This window comes from Melospiza melodia, chromosome 1, assembly GCF_035770615.1.
Source record: "Melospiza melodia melodia isolate bMelMel2 chromosome 1, bMelMel2.pri, whole genome shotgun sequence".
Lineage (NCBI taxonomy): Eukaryota > Metazoa > Chordata > Aves > Passeriformes > Passerellidae > Melospiza > Melospiza melodia.
The window spans coordinates 11,400,147-11,415,084 of record NC_086194.1 but is presented as its reverse complement, the minus strand read 5'-3'; the positions used below and the strand labels follow the sequence as shown (position 1 = coordinate 11,415,084).

The 14,938-nt window shown below is 43.8% G+C and overlaps 1 protein-coding gene across 1 annotated transcript in view; it reads left to right on the top strand.

Moving 5' to 3' along the window:
• Positions 1-14,938, top strand: part of ADARB2 (adenosine deaminase RNA specific B2 (inactive)) — a 307,788-nt gene that overhangs the window by 266,483 nt on the left and 26,367 nt on the right. Inside the window, exon 6 of the mRNA XM_063148211.1 lies at positions 4,098-4,249. Within this exon, the coding sequence (XP_063004281.1) occupies positions 4,098-4,249 (152 nt within the window). The remainder of the gene's footprint in view (positions 1-4,097; positions 4,250-14,938) is intronic.

Below are 14,938 nucleotides of genomic sequence, written 5' to 3'. Positions count from 1 at the left end.
CATCATTCTTAACTCAAAGAATTAAATTTTCCATCATTCACTATGGAAGAGGCAAGTTTGTTCTGTGGAGAGTATTTCCTATTTTCCACATACCTTCCTCCCACCAAGACTACCTGCTGAGTGTGGTCTTTGCAGCTGGATTTCAAACTTCAGGAAATTCCAGTGCTAGAAATATTATTTTGTGTGATGCTGTCTTTGAAAAGGAAACTCTTTTCCAGAATTTACAAATACTACCACTGATCTCAGTGAAAGCAAAACACACACTTGGCTGAGTGTAGCACGAAGGCTTCTAAGAGCAAGGGCAAGCAGGTTGGAGAAAGTAAGAGCCGGGATATGAAATTAAAGGCCAGGAGACAGAGATTCACTGAACTGAATTTACTTCTTGGCAGTCAAGTGTTGCCCAGATCCCCAAGGCTCCTTTGATTACCAGTGGGGAGAGGTGAGCATCTCTGAGGTGGAGCTCAGCAGACCTGTTCAGGTGTCTGTTGGGGCTGAGATGAACTGCCATGTGCTGGGGCAATTTATTTTCCATTTCTCTAAGAAGAGAATACAGCAACTTCTTCACATATTTAAGCTGCAGGACAATTCCATCCACAAGCCAATGCTGCAGAAATATGCAAATTACTTCTTTTCCCCTTCTCTTCTTATTGCTAAATGTTAGAGGTGCAACTCTCCTGACTTTTCTTGGAAAAGAGTTCCAGAAATGGAACTTTATCCTCTCTAAGAAGCAAGAGTGACAAATACTTCAAAAGGAAATGTTCTTTCAACAATTCATTGTCTGGAGCTTGAGTTAAATAAAAGCTAAAGGCACAACTAAAACCTGTCAGCTTCTAACCAGTGTGATTAAAACCCTTAGCCCTCCCAGATTTCATTTTTATGACAACCATAATCCTCCAGTTCTCCAGACTTTCACGAAAAAGATGAGAAGGAAGACAGAAATTTTCTGATGTACAAAAGAAGGACAAGAAAGACCTTTTGAGAAGCTTTTTTCAAAGAATCACCATCAAAAAGCACACAAATTTGATAGTCTGATTCTCTTGCAATGGTGACAGGAAAATAATTTTCAGTGGTATTATTTATATCAACTGGCCAATAGGGAAGACAAGAAAATACAACTCTTCTTTTTTAAAGAAAAATAAAATTAATAGAGTATCCTTAAAATAAATAAACACCACAGTAAGCTTGCTGTTGTAGTTCTTCCTTCAGGTGCCAGGGAGATGATTTTACCAGAAGGTAAGCTCTTTCAGCAAGTCAGATGAAAACCACTATTTATTTTATACATAAAAAGCAAGAAATAGTCTTAATCCAGTCCAGATAAGTTACTTTTTTGAGGAAAATCAGCTGCTTGTTACACATCTACTAAGACTGCTGGTAGTTTCTCTAGGGTGCTCTTTTGTTGGATGAAGTACTAGAAACTTCCTGTAAATACATTTATATGCTGAAAAACTGCTCCTCTGCTTGTCAGGCTTTGTTTCACCAAAAAGCTTCATATATATTAAACCATAAGCATGTGCTAAAGTATCTCCTTCAAGTCAGCTCAAAACATGGGCATGTGTTATGCTGAATAATGAACTCAAGCAAAAGATTAGAATTTAGCACGTTCTTAAATGTTCCACTTGAATGAGCCTCAAATCCGAACTCCCACAGAAATTTGTAACAGGCAAAATTTTAGGGATGAATTCTGCTCTTTTAGCCACTGCCAGTACACAGAAATGACACTTTAATGCCACCTCCTGAATGAATGGGATCTGCAGGCTCGCTGTGGGCTCCTCTCTCCATTGATTTGTGCAGGTTGAGTATGGCTGTGCAAAGGATGTTGTAAAGAACAGCTGCAAAGTCGTCTTCCCTCTCACAGTTCACCTGTCCCAGAGACAAGGCACGAGGTACTGGTGCTGGAGTAGAGGTGACTTTGCAGAAGTGCATCTCATGCTCCACCTGGACCACTTTTATCAGATCCCTGGTTCCCCCTGGTTTTTGAAATACGCCAAACATCCCATGCACAATAATCTTTACTAAGCCATGGCAGATGATGTTGCAAACCAAACTCCTTTCCAACAATACTCACTGAGTTTTGTTATGAATCCTGTTCAGCCACAATGCAAGAATGAACTTCATGTTTGAGTTCAGCTCCAAAAAACCATCCCAAAGGCAGGTCAGGACCCTGTGTGATATGAAGAACCTCAGCCTGCTGGAGGAGAGAATCAAGCTGCCTTGCCTTCCAGCCCTGCCAACTATTTTTAGAGCAGCTGTCTATCATCCAACCTGGCAGCCACACTGGCCACAGACCCTTGTTGGTGCTCATGAAGAGGTAAGAGAGCAAGGTTAATCAGTGGAAAACAATGACCAGTGAAAACAGGATGGAAGCTGAACTCCTGAAATCCAGCCCAAAGCATGACTGCTCCAACCCTACATAGCAACTGTCTCCAAGTACTGTAAGCTGCCCCCCCACACACACTCTGGTGAGATTTAATGTAATAATAGCAGGCATTTGGACTGCACAGCTTTGTATTCTCCCAGCTGATTTTGCAGTGAATTATTTAGAGCTACCTGCAATTGCTCTAAAGTCCAAGCAGCAGGACTTGCAGCGATTTTATTATTTCAGAGGCTTGTATCAGGGCAATAATATAATTAGTGCAGTTGGGAAGTTCCGCCACAGCCAGCAGAAAATGAAGGAGCAGCATGTGGCAGCCCCAGCTCAGCAGCCAGTGTGACTCCCTGTCCCTGACAGGCGAGCTAATGTGCCTGTAAATTCCTCCTGACAGCAAACGCATCCTGGCATCAAGAAATGACAAAACACCCAAACCATGGAAGAGTGACAGCCAAACAGCTTCAATAGCACAGAGGCTGCTCTGGGAGAAAACAGGCAGAGGCAGCTTGGATGAAAGCCAAGGACTCACTCAAAGGCTGAGTAAAAAGCACTCCTGTTTGCACTATCAGGAGGCAGAGAGACAGGCAGAAATCGCCTTGGTTAATGGGCTGTCCTGTAGTGAATTAAACGGGTGGGATTCTGCCTTATTAACAGCATCCCAGGAAAATCATTACCTGCAAGTGCTGTTCTGTTCAGAGATACTCCTCCAAAAAGACCCTGGAGTTTTTGAGGGAAGGACCAGGCCATCAGAGGGAAAGGAGTCTCGCCCTAATTTCACCAATCACATTTTCACCTTCAAAATTATAATCGTGACCATCGCCCAAACACACGTTAGAGGCAGCTGTCTGTCAGAGAAATCACCCATATCTTCCCAAATGCAGCTCATGGAGGAGCTGCACAGCAGCAGAGCCTTAATGCTGTGCTGTTGCTGCAAACGGCAGCACTGGGAGGGTTTGGCCTCCCAGGCAGCTGTTGCTGATGGAATATGTGCACTGCATCCCCATCTAGCTGCTGAACCACTGCAAAGATAAAAGCTTCATCTCAATAAGTATCTTTTCAACTCGGCTGAGAAAAGTCTGTACAACTTTTGTCCACCCTTCTTAAGATGGCTTCTGATTTCCAAAAATGCCAAGTGTCCAAGAGGCCCCTGCTGGCATAGGTGGAGCATTTGTAGGTGACTCTGGTTGAATGGGGGAGAAGAGGAACACCTGGGGAGCAGGGAGGGGCGGCAGTGGTCATAAAATTTGGGTGCTTTGTTAGAGGCCCTTTTCAGTGGAGCATATGAACACACATCTCAGCTGTGGTGATTGATGTTAATGGGATTCAAACTTGTGCCTAGGCACTGTGATCAGCAGAGCTGATGTGTTCACATGAGAGCCCAAGAGAACTCATTTTTTCATGCACCAGAACCACTTTAAAATCAGCCTGTTTATGCATCCGTGCATGTAAGGAAGGAGAGTTACCCTTCAAAAATCCACATTTTATCATTAGAACATATCTTAGGTAAGCAAGCCAAAAGCCCTTTGGCAGCTTTGACCTCCTTCACACATTTCTTCACCTGCAGAAGCTCATTGTTTTTCTTTCGCTGTCACTAGGCAAAATATACGATGCCGGGTGCTAATAAAAACAAACAAACAAGCAGAGGGAGAAAAGGAGAGAGAGAGAGAGCACAGAAATGTTTCTGATTTGGCATGTAACAAATGACCTGGAACCTCTTTTGTGATCATAGCAAACGGCGAGAGGACTGGGAGCGATCAATCTTCGTGCGGTTAAAAGAGGGAGGCTTCAGGCTGCGGGAGAACATCCTGTTCCACCTGTACGTCAGCACCTCGCCCTGCGGAGACGCGCGCCTTAACTCCCCCTACGAAATCACAACCGACTGTAAGAGAAAAACCTTCCCTCTCCTCTTCCTCCTTTCTGTGCCTTCTGTCTTTTTTTTTTTTCTTGTTTTTCTTTTTTTTTTTTTTTTAAGATCCTTCTTGCTCTCTTTCTTTGCTGGCAGAAAGGGTTTCACTTGAGAGCAAAAACACTACAGGCTTTAGAGAATGTCTGTCTGTCTGTCTGTGCAACTGGTGCTCGGTCCTGTGTGCTGGGGGAAGGTGTGCAGGGAAAATCAGAGCTGGGCAAGGCAGCGCTGCACACCTGGGGTACTGTGGCTCTGCTGGGAAATAGATCCCTGCATTTCCTGCTCTTACCCAAAACGACATCAAAAAATCATTGCCTTCTCCACTGCAAGCCACCGAGGACTAATAATAATTATAATCGGACTAAACCTCCCTGAACTAGCCTTCCTTCACATCTCAACCCACGCATTCTTCAAAGCTGTGCTCTTCCTATGCTCAGGCTCCATCATTCACAGCCTAAATGGCAAACAAGATATCAAAAAAATAGGTGGACTCCAAAAAATACTACCCACAACCACTGCATGCCTTACCATTGGCAACCTCACCCTAATAGGAACACCATTTATAAAAGTAAATAAGTGTTTTAGAAAGCATCCCCATGATCAAAAAGATCCTTGAAGCCACAGCATGGACCAGAGGCTCAGGGCTCTAACTGGAGATGCATATACTCTTCTCAGGGTTCATAACCCATACATATAGGGGTTGAAGGGTTCCATTTTCACAGGCTGCAGCAGCTGAGTCTGAAGTAGAGCACTGATATGATACAATAGATGATACAGCACATCTGTAGTGTTGATTGTTCACCAGACTCTCTCCAAATATCACCTGCACTTGCAGCAAATAATGGCAAGACCCTTATGGAAGGGATCCTTCCAAAGCCATCCCGCCTATGTCAAATATACTGCTTGGGCACTGCATGGCAGGTGGGTTTGTTGGAGTCCACCAGCTCAGCCTTAGAGTCTCTGGAACCATACCTATGGCATTCAAGCAAACACATGATTTTCCAGGGATTTCTTCTCTAGAGGTGATCCTGAAAATGAGATTAACAAATCAGGGTCTTGAGCCAGGGTGTGCCACCAACAGGCCTGCAGAGCTTGTTGTCCATGATGACAAATCCCATCTCCACCATGACCCAGCCCACTCACCTCCTCACTCCCCAGACATGCCTGTCCCTGTCCCTCCCCTGTCAGGTCCTTCTTTCTTTCCCTCTGCACCAGCTTTGTCCCTGCCTATCCACATGGAATGCCCCCAGCCAGGGACAGGGGACCCCAGAGATCTGTGGCTGGTTATCACATGCCTGTCACCCCATGATCCAATGCACAAGGCACTCTCTTATCTCTGCCCAGCTACTGCTCCTCATACCTGTGTTTTACAGTGCTGCAAAGCCCATAGTGCTGGCTGCCAAATGTGCACATAATGAGAAATGGTCCTTACCTTGACTACCCTGAATGTGAGGCAGGCAAGACAAAAGAATGGATGGAGGAGGAAGCACAGACATGGAAATGTAAAATTAATCACCCAAGGTCACACAACGACCTCACTTCCTCACAGACAAATCCATCAGATGGTAGTTTCACTCCTTTGTGATTTCTTATTTGTATAAGTTATTAATCAATGATTAGGTATTATTCTGCCCAGACTAGAATTTTTTTCACATGTGAAACAGCAGCTTGCTGGGGCAACAAAACAGAATGCACCTATTCAGGAAGGAAATGTGGTCCTTGCCTGCCATGATTTCTTCATTGTGTCAGCAGGGTTTATAAAATGAACAAAAGCAAATAAATGCTTAAAACTCCAACTCAAATCAACCAATTCCTGATGAGTTAACAAAATGAAAAGACATAGCATCATCTTAAATCAAAATTTAAAAGGGAATGCTTATGAATATCAGAAAACAATAGTGATCTTTGGCCTCTCACTGTATAGCTGTATCAAGAGATATTTTAAAAGGCTTTATGTTTGGTTAAAGGCACTCATGTTTTCCAGAAGGCAGGTTTCCTGGGGCACCCCTTAGCTGCCATCACAATTGGAAGCACCAAAATCTGTAATTATTTTTTAAATGTGGTCCATTGTCAAGAGCAACCAGAGGCTGTCCAGGCTGCATTCTGCTCTTGTTGGCATGAGGAAGTCAGTGCTTTGGGCAGTTGACAGCCCTGCTGCCTGATTATATGCAGCTGAACCCAGCCCTGGAGGTGAACCCTGCTTGGCTCATGGATTCCTTCACAGCCCAGACAAATCTCCCAGCTAATGAGGGAATGCTTCTGTCGATAACAAGATACACAAGGAGCTGTGTTTAAAAATATATAATCACACAGTACATGACACAGACAGTAAATTTGTAGATAATCATGAAAATAATTTTCCTGTTGGCTATTACACCAATTATTTTCCCAAGCAGAAGTTGAGGCAGAAAGGTCTGTGTGGCTTAGCCAAGGTTACACAGTGATTCAGTAGCAGTACCATGAAGAGATGCTACACCTGGCTCATAATTCACTCCTTTAAACAGATCCCTCTACCTTTGTCCTGTGCTCTTAAAATAATTTAGCACTGTATAGAAAGCCAAGTTGCCAAAAGCTGTCCTTCAGAGAGATAAGCATTTCCTCTCAGCTCACATTATCCCAGAGACATCTGGGAAGATAAGTATTTTATAATGTTTATCATTCACATCTTCTCTTTCTTCTTTTTTTTTTTTTTTTCCTAAAGAAATAACCTTTCTTTCATCCTGTAATGACAAGAAACTCCAGATGAATGTTGTTTAATTTCTTAAACAACAAAGAGACCTCTCCTAGAGCTAGCACAAACCATCAAACATTACTGATTATTCTCTAAAGATGCATTAACATTTAAAAACGTTGCCTCACCATGTGGTTCCTGGTTTTGAGAAGTAATATGATAAGCCTTTATCAATATAGGGACTGAGTAAAATCCACTTCTCAAATCTCCTTCCAAAAATTTCCTATTATCCACCGTGTCTTTCCAGCACCCTCAGGGAGGCCTCACATTTCCTTCTTATGAGCTTTGTTCTGGTAAGGGAAGACGTAAGCTGGCATGCTTTTGAAACCCAGTTTACTTCTTAGTGGATAGAGCAGATAGTGGATACCAAGTTTGTGGCATGTGTAAAAGTCTGAGAGCTGCAATGCAGAGGAGAGGTGCAGGCAGCACACATCCATGCCAGCCTCATGCAGGAAAGTGAGATCAGGGACAAGGAGATAAAATCATACTTTAATTTGAAGAAATGGCCTTCTTGAGTCAGAGGTAAGCTGAGTTGTTTGTTGATAACATCCTTAGGCAGCTCTAAAAGAGAGACTAAATCAGTTGGACCAGGCTGCTTTGAGCAGGGAGGGGTTTCTAACTCTTTTTTGGTGCCTGTAGGTTGGGAAGTTGGATGGATTTACAGGAAACGAAGTCAGAGCTTTGGAAGAAGGTACAGACTGAGAGAGCAGGGGAGGAGGCTGGGGGGAAAGAGGCCAGAGCAGCTGAGAGCAGGACAGGAGACCAGCCACGGTCAGTGGTGCTGCAGGAATATGAGACTGGGAAATGCCACAGGGGTTTCAGGTACTTTTTATGGGTTTGTCCTGGTTCATTCTCTCCAGTCTCCTTCTCAAGACCCTTTCCATCATTTTTCAAGGTCAGCCTCAAGGTTGTAGCACAGCTCTATGACAAAAAGGCAGCTTGTTCCTGGTGTCCTCACAACTCTCATTGCTCCTTCACACACACAGCTTCTTCCCCTCCATCAGTTCAGTGCTGCAGGTCAGGGAGCCTGGGACATCTCCCTTTCTGGTGCCTTCTCCCTTCATGTGCATCTCAGCCAGGTGTGCCTGCATTTCTGAGCTCTCCCAAGGACAGTCCCACAGCATCAGTCACCATGGGTATCCTGAGGGGCCTAAGGGAGCTGCTGTTTCCATTATGGCACACACACTCCTGCTTGTGAGGTGGAGCCCTGGGGGCAGCTCACCCTGTGGTATTTGTTGCATATTTTGCACTTTCTCCTAAATCTAGGGCAAACCACAGAATAATCAAGCCCTTGATTTGCTACAGCACCATCCTAGCTAATTTAGTGCTTCTTGACTTATTGGCTCTTTTCCTTTTTTTTAAGTCTCTTGAAAAGCAAAATGAATTGCTTGAAAATTTGAGCTAAAAATAATCCTCTACTTCCCCCACTCCTCCTTCCCTGGCAGTATTTTACCTCATTGTCCATCTTTTTTCTACAGATGTGCTCTCTCTTTTTCACTACATGGATCACCAAAGAGACAAACAGAATCTGCCCCAGGGCTTGTCTCAGTTCTTCTCCCCTGGGCTGCTTTTCTATCTCTTGCTAACATGCTGTATTGCCTTGTGCCATTGACTCCCTGATAGCCCAGCTCCTGTTTTATCCCACACTTCCTTTAGGTCTGAAACACACCATTGCATCTGCTCCACATGGGGTTTTTCTCCTGCTTGTCTATTAACCTACAGCTGTGCTGAAGCTCTCATGCACACACATTTGGCAGAACTCTCATCTAAGCAGGGCCCGTTTGTGACCACGTGAGCCACATCATTGCCTTGGTAGGTGATGTGATGAGGAGAAGATGGGCACTGCAGTTTTCAGGGAGTTGGGGAACTGAAGAGTACCCAGGAAGACACATTTGTGCTCCCTACTCAAGTGTGCTTTCACTGGGCAGACCTGTGCTTTCCCTGCTTGTGATTCTGGCTGCTGCATTTTGCATTCCATTCTCAGAAAAAAATGCTCTGTTCACCCCCAGATCCAGGGCTGCTGTGAAGGTGCCCTGCTCAGAGCAGTAACTCAGCATTCCCTGTTCAGATGGGGCTGACCCAGGTTCTGTCATCCCAAACCAGACCCCTGAAAGTCATATCCTGAGCAGACTGGCTGGAGAAGGCCAGATTCACACAGAGACCCTCTAAGGAGTCTGATCACCTCCTAAAACTGTTGTGAGAGCCTCAGCCCCAGAAGTCAATATTCAGTGTCCTTCAGAGAGTTAGAGGATGGAAATACAATGAGAATGCTTATGGCAGTAACTGGGCTAGAACCACTCCCCAAACCATTGGGTTTCGTGAACATTTCTGGATGTGCAAGGGGAAGAAATCTCTGCCTTCCTTTTGCCAATCCCATGTTTAGTTAAATGAACAAATTCTGTTCTTGTAAATAGATGGTAAAAGGGGAAAGCACTTCAAGAAGAATAATCTAAGTAACTCAGTGATCTGAAAAGAAATTAGACATCTGGAACTACAAGAAAATTCAGGTTCTACCAAAGGGATAAACTTTCCCATTACAAAAATTGCAGATAACCATAGGTCACCCCCTGGACTTGGGCACTATTTTTTGTTTCCATTACACAAGTGCTCCCAGATATCACATCTGTCTGTCACAGCTGCTGGCCTGATGCAGCTTGGGAAACCATCTTGGAAATTCCTAGCTATTTGGTGCATGGAGCAGCTTCCTCCAAGGCTGTAAAGTTGATTTTATGCTGATGAATGGCCCATCTGTGGAACTGGGATGAAGGTGCTTTATTTTCCTATTTTTCACATGACTGAGCAGAACAATACCTTGGGGGATCTCAGAAAAAAATTATCATAGAGAACCATGCCCAGAAGTAACAAGAAACTAAAAAAATGCACACACCACTGTAGGCTGTAGTGCTGAATACTGCCTCAGGAGAAATAATCCCAGCACTGGATGAATTATTGTGGTCAGCCCAGATTGCTTTGTCATATAAAGGATGCTGCAGAAATTGCAGATACAGCAAGAGGCTCTGGCATTACTTCATAGGCTAGGGAATTAGCATTCAAGAAGGTGAAAGGAAATTATCCTTTCCCTTCATTAAGACTGGACTGGGTCTTATCCAAAAGGTTTGGGTTCAGGTGTGAGCACAGCACCTTTGTCAGGCTCCTTTGAGGTCACATTCCATGGAAGCAATGGCCCCTCCTGCTCGTGCCACTGACCCAGCCTCAATTTACCAAAGTAAACAGAGGAAATGCAGCAACTTTCTACAGCTGACTGGAGGCTGGGCTGCCAAGGAGCTCGTGTCCCTGCTCAGGACTATTAGCAGGCACTAGGTTTGTATGTAATTGCCCTGTTTTCTATCTTGATCTTCCCAGGATGCTGAAATGCTGTTTCAGTGTGACTGCTTTCACTCAAGTCAGCTTGGCAGGGACAGCATGGCCACGGGACAGTTCCCTCTGGTTAATTCTCTCCTTCACTGACACACCTCACCCATGGCTGGAGCAGAGGTGGAGTGTGCTCCTGCTCAGGATGGGCAGGATGACAGCAGAGCCCAGCCCAGCTGGGGTGGTCCTGTGTCCCCACAAGTCCTGCAGGGCTGATTTAGCTCAGGGCTTTTCAGGTGTGAAGTGATGCTGTGTGTAGACAGTTCTAAGATTTCTTTCCAGCATCTAAAATAAATCCATGCTGGCACTGTGGGGGAGCTTTCTTCTTCTGGAGAAGGTGGGCAAAGCGATTTCAGGAGAAGAAAGTGTGGCTGAGAGGAATCAGTGGGACCCTGGGACAGGATGGCGAAGTTTGAGGGAGAGTGGGTCTGTGATGTTCAGCTGTGAGGGGGAAGTGGGCGAGAGACAGCAACATAAAGCCTGTGAGGGTGGGGAAACTCAGGATGAGTGAAGCCCCTCTGCTTCTTCCAATGCTCAGCACCCACACAGGACCTGCAGGCACTGGCTGGAGCCATCTCCAGGGCTGCAAGAAGCTTTTCCTCCCCCAGCCTCTCCTACTCACTCTCTGCTCATCCAAGGCTGCCGGGGAGGAAAATAATGGAAAAGGGTGGAAAGACTCCTGTCAAGGGTACCAGAATGGAGACAGTGACTGGCCCAAGCCCTTTGCTGTGAACCCTGAGCCCTCCTGAAGACACCTGAGGAAAAAGCTGCAGCAGCAGCAGCTGGATCTTGGTGCTCAGATGAGCCCATTGCTGAGACAGAGCAGCAGTGCCAGAGGGGCTGCAAATACATGGGTCACATGTTCTGGAAATCCCATCTATTTGGTAACCCAAAGGAGAGGTCTGATGCCTTACATGACCTGTCATGCTAAACCTTTTGCCAATCCCAAAGGTCAGTTCCAGCCCCTAAACCTGCCAGAGAAACCAGTGGTGTCCAGGCTTAGGAGAGCTGTGAAGCACTCATGGTTTTATTGTTGGTATTTTCATGCTGGAGCTAAGGATGCACCTTGGAAAGAGGCTTTCATTTCACTACACTGAAGTCCTGAAGCTTTCAGTACAATTAATCAAGCTGTACAAGTTAATCAACATGTACAAGTTTGCTGTTCCTTTATATTCCATTATTAATCTCCACCAGGCTGGGTAGTTAGGTTCTTAGTGGAGTTTTGCTAAAGCTGACTGGTGAATAACAGCTTCACTTCATGGACAGATTTTAGGTCTCAAAGAACTGGCTGGCTGGAAAAAAAAACCTCAAAACCTTTCAGGCAAAACTTAAAAGAAAATAATTGTGTGAAACTGGGATCACATCTTATATTTTTTGTATCTTCTGGTCATGAGTAACAAGGGGTAGGAAAACCCTATTTCATTTCCTCCCATGCCCAGTTCAGGGTAGGCTTTTTCATTCAAGGCCACTTAGAATCAAATAAAAACTTGAATCTGTGTCTCTCAACTCCTGGATCAGTGAATTCCCTCTCAGCTGAGCTAGACAGCTCCCTTTTTTAACTCTCTGTTTTAAAACTTTGTCAGAACTGACACATCATGAGAAAACTCTGCCTTTGACAATGCATTGAAAATGTCCCAATTCCTTCTCCTTGTGATATTCTTGGCTGCTTTTGCTTATTTGAGGTTTGTTGTTTCAGGGGGAGTTTAAAGTAGAAAATAAGATTTTAGAAGTATGTGTCAGTGCAGTGTGTGTCTATCCAGGAAAAGAGACAGAATATGCTGAAAACTATGGATTGCTCAGAGCCAGCATTGGCCACAGCTTTGAAAAGCTTTCATGTAAAGCAAAATGTGTTTGTTGAGATTCAGGAAAACAGGTTTCCAGCTATAATCAGATTCTAATTTTAACAGAATGCTGGAATAGCCACAGGGCATTGCACTGTATTTATTGATTCTGCTTTGTTATGGCTTTTGCTGCTTTGTAAAACACTGCATTTGGATGCAATGTTCAGATGTGATAAAAAGGCTACATTAATCAGCAAAAGACCATGCCTGAGAAGTTTTCAGAACAGCAGTAGAAAATTCCACCAAGAAAAGCTCCTTGTCCCCAGATTTGTCCAGCCCAAGGAATGATGGTGTCTCCAAAGCCCTCTGCAGCAGGAAAAAGAGAACACATGCTCCTGGACATCCCCCCATTCCACCCCAACATCCCATAGCCAACCATAGATAGGCACCTAAGTGAGGCACAGATTTTTGAGTGGAAAATATCAAACCATAGTCGGGAAAAATCTCTGTGGGTGAAAATTACACCCACTCAGGTCTAAATTAGTCTAATTTGCCCTTCCACTGAGTGGGAATTACAGATAAAACTCATAAGTTGAGTTTTAGAAAGCTTATGAGACAGCTCCAGGTCCAGTTAAGATCTTTGTAGGACTTCTGGAAGTCCTCAGACTTGTGGGAGTTTCTTAGAGTCAGGAGAGAAATCTGAAGAGTTCTGTGTGAGTAGCAAACAATTAAATTCTTACCATGATCCTGCAAGCTGCCTTCTCTAGCCAGACTGGGGCAAATCACCTCTCTTTGGTAATTTCTATTTCTGTACGTGTAAAATTGGAATAAAAGGGATCCAGCAATCACAGCTCTGAGAAAGGGTAGTTAGTGCTGAGAGAAGAATACTAAAATGGAAAACGTTGTATGTTCTGTGCACTGCTGTAAAATTATTCAGAGTAATTTAACAACTTTAGTCCACAGATTTTTAAGGCTGACAGGAACCACTTTCTGGTGATCAAGAATTAATTTCTTCATCCAAAGACCAGGCTCCAGACAAGACTCCAGAGCTCCAGAAGCTGAATTAGAATATATCTGGTGGTGCATCAGGAATCACAGCCTCTCTAGAATTATACCAACCACAGTGTGGTTGAAAATCTGTCACCATATTGACAGATTGCTCTTGTTTCTGTCTCATGGGGTTCATTTTCTGTTTACATATTTTGCTGACTTCTCCCACAACATTTTCCTTAAATCATCCTTGAAGATTTCAGTTTCCAAACTGCAACAGAATCCCAGAGCCATATGAATAACAGCATGTTTTGTTGATAAAAGAAAGAGGGTTATGATGAATAACGTATTCTCTTTATGTTTGTGTAAACTTCTTGATTAAAACATGGCAGGAGAGAGAATTGTCACCAAATAGGCAATTCTAGTGATGTTGATATATTTTTCACATAAAGTATATTTAAAAGATAAAGCCTAGCCTTAAGAGAAAACATTTCTCATTAACAAAAAAGTGAAAGATCCAATGATGCACAGCTTAGGACATGGGTGAATAGCTGCTTCCCCCTGATCTCACTCTGCACTGGCTTTGATCAGCTGCTGAGCTGGGCACAAGCAGCATCTCTGCCCACTGCCAAACCTGAGCTGTGCCTTGCTGGAGATCCTCTCTGTGGCCCGCTCTGCCTGGTGGAGGCTTCAGAGGCAGAACTCCTCCTCAGAGGGTTCACAGATCCCTCTCTCCTCTCTCCTCAGAGAGTTCCCAGCCCTTTGCCAGATCTCGAGACGTTGCTCTGTGGGAGCAGCTGCGCTTTCAAAGCCGCGGCGGGACATGTCTGATTTTAGATAAGAGGAGCAATTAGTAATTAAAAATAATAATCTTGAAGTGTTTGAGTTGTATTTTCCTTGATTGCCACATGCACAGAATCTTAATCCCTCTGATAAATCTTGTACTTTTGGCTTCAACATGCTAATGCTTTCCTACTCCAGAGCAGGCTGGAGTCCATAGCCTGGGTTTGTAGGTGGCACAAAGAATTTCCCTGACACCTGACCCAGTGCTGCTCATTCCTCCTTGCCTGGAACAGTCATTTATAACTCTCAGAGGAAGCTGTGCATGACTTTGCTGCCAGCAAATTGTTTAAAAGTGAATTTTTACTAGTTACTCAGATTTTGATCCCAGGCATTCCTCAAAGACAGACATTAGAGAAAACTTGTTTGTAGGCTTTGAGCTATTTCTCTCAGATTTTTTTTTTTCCTCTCAGGGTATTAAAGCCTGCTGAGAGTCCAGGCTTACTTAGAAGTTACTCTGATGGTGAAATGGATTTCATGTGTTAGAGTGTCATACTCTGCTCTAGCATAGGTTCAATGAAGGTATTTTGGCACCTCTCCCTAGGATGAGTTTTCAATAAATTTCATGTTAACGTACAAAAATAAAAAAACTCATTGTAAAAGAGTTATGTTATCTGAACAGATGAAATTTTTCCCCTCAGTAATCATATATGGAGGCATTTTGATGGACCAAAATGAAAAGTATTCATTAAAACATTCACTGATAAACTTTAATATGCTGGAAAACCATTCTTATACCCTTCCTACAGTTACTGTCTCTAACATTACAATTCAATCAAAAAATAATAAATTAATAGCTACTTAAAGCAGATAAAGAAAAATAATTCAGTCATTTCCTTCCTGTTCTTGAGGATTCAAACTTCAAGTTTTCTCTTCACTGCTTCTTCTGTATTAAATGCCACATATTGATAATCTATGGATAGGCAAACTGACTTTGCTATCACATCTTA